The sequence below is a fragment of the Carcharodon carcharias genome, chromosome 13 (genome assembly GCF_017639515.1).
Source record: "Carcharodon carcharias isolate sCarCar2 chromosome 13, sCarCar2.pri, whole genome shotgun sequence".
NCBI lineage: Eukaryota > Metazoa > Chordata > Chondrichthyes > Lamniformes > Lamnidae > Carcharodon > Carcharodon carcharias.
Window position 1 is genome coordinate 17,933,204 of NC_054479.1, and position 14,612 is coordinate 17,947,815.

General features: G+C 45.1%; 1 protein-coding gene across 1 annotated transcript in view; it reads right to left on the reverse strand.

Moving 5' to 3' along the window:
• Window positions 1-14,612, reverse strand: part of trpv4 (transient receptor potential cation channel, subfamily V, member 4) — a 124,264-nt gene that overhangs the window by 59,749 nt on the left and 49,903 nt on the right. The window contains exon 4 of the mRNA XM_041202774.1: window positions 12,904-13,056. Within this exon, the coding sequence (XP_041058708.1) occupies window positions 12,904-13,056 (153 nt within the window). The remainder of the gene's footprint in view (window positions 1-12,903; window positions 13,057-14,612) is intronic.

The window sequence follows — 14,612 nt, forward strand, 5'->3', positions numbered from 1 at the left end:
TGTAGATGGTACACACTACTGCCACTGTGCTTTGCTGATGGAGGGAGTGAATGTTGAAGGTGGGGGTTTGAGGTGCCAATAAAGTGGGCTGCTTTGTCCAAGGTCATGTCGAGCTTCTTGAGTGTTGTTAGAGCTGCACTCATCCAGGCAAGTGGAGAGTATTCTATCACATTCCTGACTTGTGTCTTGTGGACAGGCTTTGGAGAGTCAGGAGGTGAGTTCCTCACTGCAGAATTCTAACCTCCAACCTGCTCTTGTAGCTACAGTATTTATATGGCCAGTCCATTTCTGTTTCTGGTCAATGGTAAGCTCCAGAATGTTGATATTGGGAGTTTAGCGATGGTAATGCACTGAATGTCAAGAATGAAATGGTTGGTTCTCCCTTGTTGGAGATGGTCATTGGCTGGCACTTCTGTGGTGCGAATATTACTTGCCACTTGTCAGCCCAAACCTGGATATTGTCCAGGTCTTGCTGCATTTGGACATGGACTGCTTCAGTATCTGAGGAGTCACGAATGGTGCTGAACATTATGTAATCATCAGTGAACATCTCCACTTCTGACCTTATGATAGAGAGTTGGGCTGAGGACACTGCCCTGACGAACTCCTTAAGTGATGTCCTGGAACTGAGGTGATTGACCTCCAACAACCACAACCATCTTCCTTTGCGCTAGGTATGAACTCCATCTTTTCCAGTCAGGTAACTTCTAATCCCAGAACTGAATTTTAGGGTTAACCTGAAGATTCCTCCCTCCAATCAAAGTTAGGTGAATCTTCCAGCTTCATTTAAACTCTCATGATCTTGGTCTCTTTAGTCCAAGCGTGAACTCTCACCCACATACTACATAATGAATAATGGAGACTTCCCAGTTCTATTTCTCTTCTCTTTCTTGGATTCTTGCAGACTAACCCAGTCTGTGATGTTCAATAATATTTTTAGGAAAACCTGCAACCTGATATAAAATGGCTTTCAACAAACTCTTGCCTTGCAAAGCGCATCTCCATGTCTACATGAATCACATGGGCCTTGTATCCAGGTGGATATGCTAATTAGTTATCCAACTCCATCCTATCTTGGAATTAAATAGAGTGTTTGAAGTATAACTATTTTCAAAATTTGACATTCTGAACATCTCTCTGGGTTTTAGAGATTAACAATAAATCCACCATCAGTACAGCTGCTCAGATCATTGCTTACAGATGTGAATAACCTGCACCCTCTTATTGATAAAACAGCCACGGACCCCTTTAACCTTTAACAGCCAAGCCACCCAGACTTGTTATCAGCAGAATTCAGAACAGGTCATGTGAGCCCGTTCATTCCTTCATTCTACCCTAAATTAAAGAGACAGTCCCAAAACACAACAGTTTTATGAACCTCGTATTTATAACACTTTTAAAATCAGCAAAAATTTACACTTACATCATCAGTAGGATTATCAACTGAATAGTAACCCCGCTAATGCAGTACATTATTTCAGCTGGCCCAATGTCAAGTACGGGGGGTGGTTAATGTACCAAGAAACATTCAAACAATGTCGGGCAGGACAAAGATCCCCTGGTCCATCCATCTGATTAATGGCATTGGGAAGAGGATAAAGTGCCCATCCTAACATCTAGATATAGCCACAGGGGTGATCTGGGGCACTCTGTCCTGGATCCTTCTCCTCACTTTTCCTGCCTCAACTGGGTTGGTAAGCTTCTGATTGTTTAAACCGGGACACCCGATAGAGAAATCAAATACCCAAAAAGTTTAACTGGATTCACTGACGAGGAGAGTTCACAGCATTTGTCACTGGTTTTTGTTTACTTTTAATCCAGTGTGGGAGGTTGTTTGGGGGTGGGTGGGTGGATGGAGGCTCCTCGATCTCTGCCCCCTGCAATCCCCAAAGAGCTGAGCTGGGTGCTGAGCCGTGCATAGTGCTGAAGAACCGGTGCTGATCCCAACGGGATTTTATTTTGTGGGAAGGAAACTATCGATTTTCATGGGATTTTAATGCTGGCAAGAATTGTAAACATTTACGTGTTTTTCAAGTTTCCACTTTAGGACAAGATGAACCTGAGGGAGGTTCATTGAAACCCTGCTTTATTGCTAGTTTACACAAAGGCCCAGAATTTCACCTCAATGGACAGCCCCTCTGTTCTGACAAAAATAGCAGAACTGCCCAAAAATCATGAGTCCCGCCCCCAAACACAGCACTTCCTGTTTTCACAGGGGCGGGAATGGGGGCAGAGTATGTTCCTCATGTACATGTTTCAGGGAAGCAGCAAGCCATTAAAATCAGCAGCTGCCTCTACTCTTCTTTTAATTCATTCATGGGATGTGAGTATCGCTGGCCAGGCCAGCATTTACTACCCATTCTTAATTGCCCTTGAGAAGGTGGCGGTGAACTGCCTTCTTGAACCGCTGCAGTCCATGTGGTGTAGGTGCACCCACAGTGCTGTTAGGAAGGGAGATCCAGGATTTTGTCCCAGCGACAGTGAAGCAACGGCGATATATTTCCAAGTCTCCAAGTGGCTTGGAGGGGAACTTACAGGTGGTGGTGTTCCCATGTGTCTGCTGCCCTTGTCCTTCAGGTTTGGAAGGTGCTGTCCAAGAAGCCTTCTGCAGTGCATCTTGTAGATGTTACACACTGCTGCTACTGTGCGCTGGTGGTAGAGGGAGTAAATATTTGTGGATGGGGTGCCAATCAAGTGAGCTACTTTGTCCTGGACAGTGTCAAGCTTCTTGAGTGTTGTTGGAGATGCACTCATCCAGGTAAGTGGGGAGTATTCCATCACACTCCTGACTTGTGCCTTGTAGATGGTGGACAGGCTCTCGGGAGTCAGGAGGCGAGTTACTCGTCACACGATTCCTAGCCTCTGACCTGCTCTAGTAGCCACAGTATTTATATGGCTAGTCCAATTCAAATCTGGTCAACGGTAAACCCCAGAATGTTGATCGTGGGGGGATTCATTGATGGCAATGCCATTGAATGTCAAGGGGCGATGGTTAGATTCTCTCTTGTTGGAGATGGACATTGCCTGGCACTTGTGTGGCTCGAATGTTACTTGCCACTTGTCCAGGTTTTGCTGCATTTGGACAAGGACTGCTTCAGTGTCTGAGGAGTTGCAGATGATGCTGAACATTGTGTAATCATCAGCGAACATCCCCACTTCTGACCTTAGATGGAAGAAAAGTTATTGATGAAGCAACTAAAGATGGTTGGGCCTAGGACACTATGAGGAGCTCCTGCACTGATGTCCAGGAACTGAGATGACTGACCTCCAACAACCACAACCATCTTCCTTTGTGCCAGGAATGACTCCAACCAGTGGAGAGTTTTCCCCCGATTCCCCTTGACTCCAGTTTTGCTAGGTCTCTTTTATGCTACATTCGTTCAAATGCTGCCTTGATGTCAAGGGCAGTTACTCTCACCTCACCTCTGGAGTTCAGCTCTTTTGTCCATGTTTGAACCAAGGGTGTAATGAGATCAGGAGCTGAGTAGCCCGAGTGGAACCCAAACTGAGTGTCAGTGAGCAGATTTTTGCTGAGCAAGTGGTGTTTGAAAGCACTGTTGATGACCCCTTCCATCACTTTACTGATGATTGAGAGTAGACTGATGGGGCAGTAATTGGCCAAGTTGGATTTGTCCTACTTTTTGTGTACTGGACATACCTGGGCAATTTTCCACATTGCCAAGTAGATGCCAGTGTTATAGATATAGTAGAACAGCTTGGCTAGTGGCATGGCAAGTTCTGGAGCACAAGTCTTTAGTACTATTGCTAGAATATTGTCAGGTCCCATAGCCTTTGCAGTATCCAATGCCTTCAGCCATTTCTTGATATCAAATTGACTGAAGACTGGCATCTGTGATACTGGGGACCTCAGGAGGAGGCCGAGATGAATCATCCACTCGACACTTCTGGCTGAAGATTGTTGCAAATACTTCAGCCTTATCTTTTACACTTATGTGCTGGGCTCCCCCATCATTGGGGATGGGGATATTTGTGAAGCCTCCTCCTCCAGTGAGTTGTTTAATTGTCCATCACCATTCATGACTGGATGTGGCAGGACTGCAGAGCTTAGATATTTTGGTTATGGGATTGCTGAGCACTGTCTATCACTTGCTGTTGATGCAGTTTGGCACACAAGTAGTGTTGTGTTGTAGCTTCACCAGGTTGACACCTCATCATTTTTGGTATGTTTGGTGCTGTTCCTGGCATGCCCTCCTGGACTCTTCATTGAAGTAGGGTTGATTCCCTGGCTTGGTGGTAATGGTACAGTGGAGGATATGCCAGGCCATGAGGTTACAGATTATGGTTGAGTGCAATTTTCTTGCTGCTGCTGATGGCCCATAGCACCACATGGTTGCCCAGTCTTGCTATATCAGTTCGAAATCTATCCCGTTTAGCATGCTGGTAGTGCATGCAACACAATGGAGGGTACCCTCAATGTGAAGACAGGACTTCATTACCACAAGGACTGTGCGGTGGTCACTCAGTAAGGAGGGTCAACAGGGCTGAGTTTGCCATTGTTGCTTGCAGGGCTAGGTTGATGCCAGGTGGTGTGTCTGGTTTCATTCCTTATTGACTTTTTAGTGGTTTGATACAACTGAGTGACTTGCTAGGCCATTTCAGGGAGCATTTAACAGACAACCACATTCGCAGAATCACAAGGCAGGATCTTCCGGTCGGCGAGTGGGGGTGGAGCCCACTCACTGATACGTAAAATGAAGCGGGATGATATCGGGTGGTACTCCCAACGTCACCCCATGTTATTTCCATTTTCAGGTTGGAGGGGGCGCAGCCGAGTCAGCTGCACGCCCACCGACCTGTCAACGGCCCATTGAGGCCATTGAAAAACTAATTAAGGTTGTTAATGGACCTGCCCGTCCAACCTTAAGGTTGGCGGGCAGGTTGGGAGCCCTGGCGGGCTTTGGAAAAAGCATGAAACCTCATCCACGGGCGGGATGAGGTTTCATGAGAGTATTTAAACTTTTAAGAAAGGTTTCAATAAAACTTATCGACATGTCCCAACTCATGTCACAGTGCCACATGAGGGGATATGGCAGGGAAAATTTTAAACATGTTTAATAAAAGTTTTAAATCGGAGCTGATCTCCCTGAGGCAGCACTTAGCCTCAGGGAGATCTGTGCGCTCTTTTGCATGCATGCACGAAACAGCGCACTCCCAATGGAGGGAATCCCCTCCCCCGCCTGCACAGGCAGCGCATAGCACTTCCTGGCAGATGTCTCGCTGGGCGGGCCTTAATTGGCCTGCTCACGTAAAATGGCAGCGCCCCCATGGATCAGAGGCACGCCGACCCACGCCCACTCCCACACTTCTCCCCCCCGACGGGGCGAAAACTTTTCCGACAGAATGTAGAAGGAGACCATTCGGCCCATCATGTCTGCACCGGCTCACTGGGCATTTTAACTTAGTATCAATCTCCTGTGGATCTGGAATCACATGTAGGCCAGACCAGTTAAGGGCCACAGGTTTCCTTCCCTAAAAGGAATTAGTGAACCAGATGGATTTTAACAACAATCAACAATGGTTTCATGGTCACTATTAGACTTCTAATTCCCGATTTTTATTGATGGAATGTGAATTCATCCACCTGCTGTGGCAGGATACAAACCCGGGTCCCAGAAGATTACCCTGGGTCTCTGGGTTACTAGTCCAGTGACAATATTACCACATCACCGTTTCCTCCAAATTTGGATTCGGATTTTGGTAGCCTAGGATTGTGAAACCCAAAGTGTGGAAAGTAGTCCCTTTAAGAGCAGGCCTGAACTTGGTGTACTTCTTTGGATAGCCAGAGGACTTTTGGAGTGCCCTGAATTCATAAATGCAGATGGCCTCCTGCTGCACTCACTGCATTCACAATTTGAATCCAGACCTTCTTAGTTGATGCAGGGGCATTATAGCGCCAACAGGATAAAGGACTGGTCTCCTTTTCTAGGCCTCTGTCACCAAAACGTGAAAGTCCTGGTCAGAAAAAAGTGGGGCAACTGCACCCTAACCCTAACCCATCCTTTACCCTGCATCTCCTCTGTGTAACATTTTATCAATAAAACTGTAAGGCAAAAAGGGTCATGCGCTGTTCAGATTACCATGCTCTCATTCACTTATGTGTACTTACAAGTACTAACCATTTTTACCATATCATCAATGATTACTGGTGAGGTTTGGTGGAGAAGCTGACTCTGCGCAAATGCTTGGTGCTATCTATGTTGCGGCTGTGGCTCCAAGGTTAGGGTTAGGGTTCTGTGTTCCATTACTGCTGACAGCCCTACTGGTTTACTCCTTCTTAGTCACACTGTTATGCTGTGACAGTGTGCAGATGTGAGGGACTTGGTCAAGGGTCAACAGTATGAGCACATCCTGATAGTTAGGTGGCAAGAGGGCATTTGGATGGGATAATGAGCATGGCACTGTTCATCATTCATCCACCCACTGAGTCATGGCAGCTAACTACATGATTGCCTAATATCTGCAGCAGGCAGTGGTAGCAGTATGATGCCATCTCCTGGGCTGTATCCTGTGAATCTACTTCATGCTTTCAGTGGTTCAGTAGAGCACACTTTGATTAGGCAGCAACAATGACATTTCTTCCATAGGGAAAGCCCATGATGGGCCATCCATTACAGGGTCAGCTAACAGTTGGACAACATTTATAGAGTTACCTTTCATTTGATAGGGCAATGACATCTCCTCCGAGACACAGGGACTTCAGCATTGATGCCCCTACTTCTCAAATGGTCCTTTATGAAGGCTGGCTTTTTATCTATGCCCAAGTTATCCAATCTGTGCCAGGCCTGCCTCTGATCCCTCACTATCTTTGGGGTCGCCCACTCCAAATCCTATTATAGCCCGCCCCCTGGACTGAAAATCGGAAGCTCGGGCAGACGATTTTAGAGGTTGGGTTCGTGGAGCGAGCAATTCTCCTCCCTCTGCGCACCCGGCCTGGGAGTAAAAATCTGGGCCTGAGCCACAGCGATTTGACAATTCTGAATTCTCAAGCTTGCTCTCTACAAAAGGGATATATTTCCCAATTTTGTACAAACAAGGATGTTCACAATATGAAACTTTCTCCAGGAATTTGTTTTCCTCTCTTGTGCTCCCCGAGGATCCGCTCGCACCACACCACTGGCTTTCCGTCATGTCACTTCCACTGACATCTCCCGGAATATGTCCAGCCAGAGTTGGCAACTCATGTTTCCTACATTACAAATGACTACACTTCAGAAAGCATTTCACTGGCTGTCCTGAGGTCATGAAAAACAAGTCTTTCTTTTATTCCTTTCACATCCCAAGCCTCCTTTGACAGCACCTTCCAAAATCGTGGAACTCCCTTCCTAACAGCACTGTGGATGTACCTGTAACAGGAGGACTGCTGTGGTTCAAGAGGGTGGCTCACCACCACCTTCTCAAGGGCAATTAGGGATGAGCAATTATAGATGCCTTGCCAGCAAAACTCAAAATTACAAAAAAATCACATTCTCGCCCCACCTGAAAGTTGCTTGAACTCCTGGGAGAGGTGAAAAAGGCAGGTAAAAGGCCTAGGATTGTTTGGGCAAAGATAAAAACATGAAGGTTCCTCTCTGGCCCCCTTAGCTGGTGGAGATTAGTCCAGAAAGTGACTCTGGTGATGTACATGTCTACATCAGTTTGAGGGTCTAGCTTCATGGAGCAAAACCACATAATCAATTTTTAAATATTAGTCTGAGGAATCCACTATCAGGGAAAAGTGTAGAGGGTAAATAATCATCTAATGACCCTCACCTTTAACTGAACCCCTTAACATTTTTCTTCAATCTTTGATGTAGAGGAAATAATCTTGAAATAAAAACAGTTTTCAGCTTTGAGAAACTTTTAAGATTACTGATTTTTTAAAAATAATAGGATATTTTGAATGCTTTTACAAGCTTATATTAACATCAACTGTATATTTCAATAAACCTGAAAAGAAATACAATTCTGTTGATCTGAATGCAGGAAGTGCTGCACTTCAAATATCCCAGGAATGTGTCTGATTATTTTAAACCCGAGTTGAGAGCTTCCTGTTCTGGAGACTGGGATTTGAAATTGGCCGATACTAACTTTCTCATTTTCAGAAAATTAATTTGGAAATTTCCATGCAGATAGATGAACCCAAGGGTAGATTTCCAAGGTGAAGCCTTCTCATTCAGGATACATACTGAGAAATCACGAGCATGCGGCTTCTGATTTTGGTCCCTGTTGCCAACTAATCCTCTGAGCTGGAGTTCCCTCCAAGGGCAGGAAACAGGACTGTTTCCAGGTCCTGAACCCGCCCCTGGGTAGAAACAGTCACTGACCTGGGATTTTCACGGAAGCACCCCTTTGGTTAGCATGGAGGCAAGTTCACTGTCCAATTAAGGGTGGCAGGTGGGTTCTCAAAACTTTAGGGCCAATCCGAGGCCCTCCAGCTCGAAAGCAGCCTGCGATGGATGGTAAGTAACTGAAAGGGCACTTCAAATTTTTTAAAAGTTTAAATAAAAACAGAAAAAGCAGCCAAGCCACCACCATTGTGGAAGTGGGGGTGAATCCCTCTACAAAGGGGCCTTTGGCTGCAACTGCACTGAGGAGGCAGGGAGGAAGGAGCCTGTAGGCCTGCCTAGAACAGTGGCACCTTGGCCTGCCGCTGGGTGTCTGCCTCCTAGCAATTAAACTCATCCCATTGAGTCACGGCCCTGGAGGCAAACTGGAAATCCCAGTTGGCCTCCTTTATGTGTGCTTAACAAGGCTCTTAATGAGCCTGACTGGCTACCCACCTGGTGGGGGAGGATAGCTGCTGGTACTGAACCTGCATCGGCAAAAATGGCCGGTGTCAAATTCAGCCCTGTCTCCTGATTTGGTGATAATACCATTAAGATTGTCAATTAACTTTTATCAACAGCAAAATATCAGGATTTGAGCTTTCTCCCCCTGTCTTACCCCTAATCTATTGCTGGTTTGCTCTTATATTTGTCATTAGATAGCACTTATAATATTTTTTAATATCATTCCTCAGACTATTGCTGAGGAACAACACTACAAAACAGCTTTCATTTTGGCTAATCATAAATGGTCCATTTTTGTGCAAATAACTTATAGATATCCTTTTATATGTAAAGTTGAAACTCCACATTTCCACTGACAGTGAGCGTGAATCCTTTTGGTAAGGCTTCACAAAAGATGTTCTCAGGGACATTGCTGGGATTCAGTGTATGAGGTCTGGTTAAGAGCCAGTAATGTTCAAGTGTTACAAATCACACTGTGACTTCCTGGTGTGCCGGCAGTGGCTCATTGGGTAGTATTTTCATCTGGGTCAGAAGGCTGTGGATTGAAACCCCATTTCAGAAATTGGAGTATGTAATCTAGGCTGACACACCTTCTTCTTCTCCTTCTCAGGCAGTCCCTCAAAATCATATGAACATACGATTTTAGGAGCAGAATGGGCCACTCGACCCTCAAGCCTGCTCCACCATTCAATAGGATCATGGCTGATCTGATTGTAACCTCCCAACTACCCCCGATAACCTTTCACCCACCCCCTTGTTAATCAAGAATCTATCTAGCTCTCCTTTAAAAATTCTCAAAGACTCTGCTTCCACTGCCTTTTGAGAAAGAGAGTTCCAAAGACTCACAACCCTCAGAGAAAAAAATTTCTCCTCATCTCTGTCTTAAATGAGCAATCCCTTATTTTTAATCTGTGACCCCTAGTTCTAGATTCTCCCACAAGAGGAAACATCCTCTCCATATCCACTCTGTCAAGACCCTTCAGGATTTTAAAGATTTCGATCAAGTCACATCTTACTCTTCTAAATTCCAGTGGATACAAGCCTAACCTGTCCAACCTTTCCTCATAAGACAACCGCCCGTTCCTGGTGTTAGTCTAGTAAACCTTCTTTGAACTGCTTCTAACGCATTTACATCCTTCCTGAAATAAGGAGACCAGTACTGTACACAGGACTCCAGATATAGTCTCACCAAAACTTGCTTCCACTCCAGTTCGATGGGTTCCGAAATGGCTTATAAGTCCAATGTGCAACCTGTAGACTCTACCACATGCGGGGCAGGTGGTGCTTGAAGAGTCAGGTAGGTGAGTTGTTTGGAGTTTGTGAGCTCTCTCCGACACCTCGACTTTGCCTCTGCAGGTACCTGGCAAAGTCTCTCTGTGTTTGATGCCTTCTTGGTCGGTCACAAACCAGGGACTCCCATGAGTCAGCAGGTATGTCTGACTTCTTCAGGGATGCTTTGAGGACATCCCTACAGCATTTCTGTTGTCCTCTTGTAACTGAGTTCCAAGTAGAGCAGTTGTTTCAGGAGTTTGACATTAGACATATGAACGACATGTCCCACCCAGCGGTGCTGATTTTGAATGATTAGCACTTGATGCTGGGCATGTTGGCTCGGGAGAGGATATTGCGGTTGGATTGCCTTTCTTGCCACCAGATTTGGAGGATCTTGTGAAGGCACTGTTGGTGATACTTCTGCAGTGCTTTGAGGTGCCCACTATAGGTTGTCCAAGTCTCCAAAGCATATAGGAGCACAGGGATCACTACTGTCCAGTAATCCACAACTTTAATCTCAGGTTTGCTGACATACCAGTGAAGTACTGATGGAGACCTCTACTTCTTTACATGGACTCCATTCTAATCAGGCAATTGTATAAGTCCAGCAAAAGTCAAGGGGATTAAGTAGAAAATTCTCCCTTTAACTCTTTAACTTGTATTTGAACCCAGTGTTGCAGTCTAATGGGAAGAAGATACAAGTATCCTAACTGAAACTAATTTGAAGGGATTACTATAGTGATTGCCACTGCACGGGTGGGGTGAAGACTGAGCCCAGCTGTGATGCTGCCCACAGTCGGCTAGCCTGTCAGCCCTCAAAATTCAGGATCGCCCAGTGAAGTCCATGGAAACGGAAGAGAATGAAAAACAGGTGCTGAATCAATATCACCCATTTCACACAAATAATCAAGATCAAAGTGATCTCCTCCCCACCCCCACCCCCACCCACCCCATCTCCCAAGTTAAATGTTCCATCTTGATGGTTCTCATTACTCCAAAGCAACAAAACCACAAGAAGTTGTAGGGTTTTAACTGGCAGTAAATTAAAGCACTCCACCCTCTTCTCCCCCTCCCACCCCCTCCTCCCTCTCCAGACACGGCATCAACTTTATGCTAAGTGCTCTGAAATGTCAAGTCACGGATGCCCTTCACTGAGCAAGCCTTTCATTAGCTAGGAGAGGGTGAGATTTGGTGCTGATCGATGTCAAGCGCCGGGGAATGGCTCACTTTCCTATCCCTACCTCAAAACCATCTAATGGTGGCTTTTTGTGATAGAAGTGCTGCAAGAAGGAATTGTACTGTACTGGCTTGTATTGAAATTCGTCCCCTCTGAAGATCGACATCTTCCACCTAGAATTTATACCACAACAAGTATTCCACATCAATGGAGTAAGAAATAATTAACTGGGTGCACAGTTGCTTGAAAGTCATAATTTATGACCTAATTTTCTGGCTGTCATTTATAGATTTCTTTTAAGGGAAAACAGAGGAATAAAGACTGCTTCTGCTAAAATTATCAATGTGAATATAAAGAATACATTTAGGATCCAGCTGCAACAGCAAACAGGAAAAAATCTGCCTTTGTGAACTCCTGAACAGTGATAAATTCCTATCAGGAAACTGCTTGTTCACTCACAGATGCTGCATGGTCATCCCTTGTCACCTTGTTTTATGATATAATGTATGAAAAGGTGATTTGGGATCAGAGATTTTACACAAAATTCTCTCATGTGATATTTTAACATTTTCCATTGATGGTTGTAGGGTAAAATACAGAGTAGGAAGATCAATGGTTTAATCCATAACCTGTGTGGAGTTACTTGATCACAGTTAGGGTAACAGTTGGAATTTTACAACTGACCTCAGTTTTGTGGGCTATGGTGGAATAATTAACCGGAGTTCCAGCTTTTGATAGCTATTCAGGTCCTCCTGCTGGATATTGTAAGTACGTGGACATCCGATGTCTGTAAATCCACGACGTCGCCAGGACAACTCATACCAAAGGACCATGGATTAGGCTGAGCCCTCAATATGCCAGGTTCATCTCTTCCCCAATATCTAGGGAGGAGAGGAACTTGCTAAGTATGCAGCCTCCCCCACCCCAAAAACAGCAATTTGCACAAGGGGATGGGTAGAGGTGTGGTTTGACAGGAGGGAGGACCAGAGAAGAGACCAGAATTCCAGCCATTGTCCACTAGATATGGGTTCCAACTGGGGATCCTGGCCTAGCCAATGGAGGTCATCAATTCAATGTTTCCTTTGTCTCACCTAGAAAAGGGGCCAACGAGGCACTGAAGGGGAGGGAGAGGTCAATCAGCAACAACCACCTGCCCTGCCCCTCATCACAGCCTCAGTCATATGTGCAACCTCCATGGGTAGGTGGGTGAATATGATGTACAACTATTAGCACAAGTGCCTGCCTGCCTGTATTAAATATCCACCTGACTCCCCACCCCCAAGTGCTCATGATGTCAACATCAGAGGTCACTGGTTGAGTACTTGCCATACAGGATAAAATGACAGGTGGACTTTCAAGCTTCAAGTATGGACAGGCTCAGCCTCAGTTGTGATGCCTCCACCGTGAAATAGCCTGATGATACTCACTGATTAACCTCACACCTGAAAAATAATGGCCATCTGCCTGAGGTACAAAAGGGTGGTCAATGTCTGTAAAACTGCACAACAGAGAAAACGGAGAAGCAGTGATCCATTTTAGCAACGCCATGAGCTACCTCAGTTTGTTATTCCCACAGCCTATAAGAACTGTCTAATCCCATGAAGTTTAAAGAACTGCATTAAGATAAGCTACAAAAATAAACGTTATCAGCTGCTGCCTTCTCACCTCTGTAGTAAACATCACGGAATGGCGCATTGATGAATTCTCGAAGGTTTCCTGTTTTTTCTGCTATCTCGAGCACTATTGGAATGGTATCATTCTTTCCGTTGGTTAGGTTTAACAGTGCTTTCGGCAAACATGTCTTCCCTGTCGAGGGCTCTAGGAACAAGAGACAGACCAGGCAATTATTCTCAACTCTCAATAAGCTGCATCGCTGCGTACGTACAATGAACTGATCAGATTTCCCCATTCCAAATCAGGACGCAATGGCAGGACAGCAAAAAGAAAAATGGTGCCAGTTTGCCGCCTCAGTTCCCAACTCTGCTGACTTTTCCAAGGATAGGGGCACAGGGAAGGGAATAGGTGAGAAATTGAAGTCACCAGCCTCATTAATTGGGCCTATTGAGGTCATTAGGGAGTTTGTTTAGAGTTCGCATTTTGACCTCCCAAGATTTTCATGGAGTGGGTACCATTAGGAATTCTCTGAAGCTGGCCAGCTGCAGCCTGGCAGGAACAGGGGCAGCAGTGCTGCAACAGTTTTACCTGATGCAAAAAACTGAAAGTTTGGACAAAAAAACTACTGAGGAGCAATAAAATTTCAATGACCAACCTTTCCCTCCCCTATCTCAGATCCCTGCTCTCCATTCGCCCTGGCCACTTTGAAGATGAAGATCCTCTCTCTTTCCCTTATGACCACGCAGAGGTGGCAGCCATTGGCCATTTCCATGATGTCCCACCTCCTTCCCGCACCCACCCCAAACACTAATTGGGTGGTAGACCCATCTCTAGGATCATTGTGACCCCGACCCTGTGAAAATTGGGCTTATGGCAGGCTGGAGATATGGGCAGGAACAGGGTCCATCCTCCAATGGGAAAATCTAGCCCCAAGAATCTGAATTTTAATCTAGAAAATAATTTATTCTTGCTTTGTAATTCTGTGTCTAATGATGATCAGTTTTTGCTAGTAAAGTACTCAAAACTTTACCAACTATTCATCATATAACAAACTCTCTGGTGCTCACATCCCCTCCCATCCCACCCCACACTTATCCTGTCCATGTTCAATCTTGGGATTGTGTAAATGATGGTAACCCACAGATGTAACCCAGTGCACCACAGGAAGTTCAACAGTTATCCCATTATCTCTTCATCTTGAATTTCAGGCCCTCTTTCTTAAACATCTCTAACAATCATTGGTCCTTATGTGAAAATGTTTGGTTTCCATGCCAACATTCTTGTGGCTCACATACATCAGCATTAACTGACCAAAATGTGGCCAACCAGAGATACAAAATCATACCTCTGGCAGCCAAGAACTGAGTAATAAAAACGTATTTATTTTAAGCGATGTATACACATGCTTTGTCTAAAATAACACACAACATCTTAAAAAGTTTGTCTTTTTTTGAACAGCCCTTGGTTGGAGTTAATAATTGCCACTGGGAGCTTGTAGCTACACAGCTGGTCAGACCTGCAACTTTCTACATGTGTCTACCCAATACCAGTCTATAACGACAATATAAAGACTGTTGCCATTCTTATGCATCCTCCAGGTTCATGAATGATCCTGTCTTTATGGGTGACCATGTACTGTATAAGCTAATGTGTTACACTATACTCAATAGATTAAGCTAATCATATTCTATAGATTAATGTGGTATCCTATATTCTATAGGTTCTGAGTTGACTTTGTGCTCTCTAGATGCTAAGCTGAT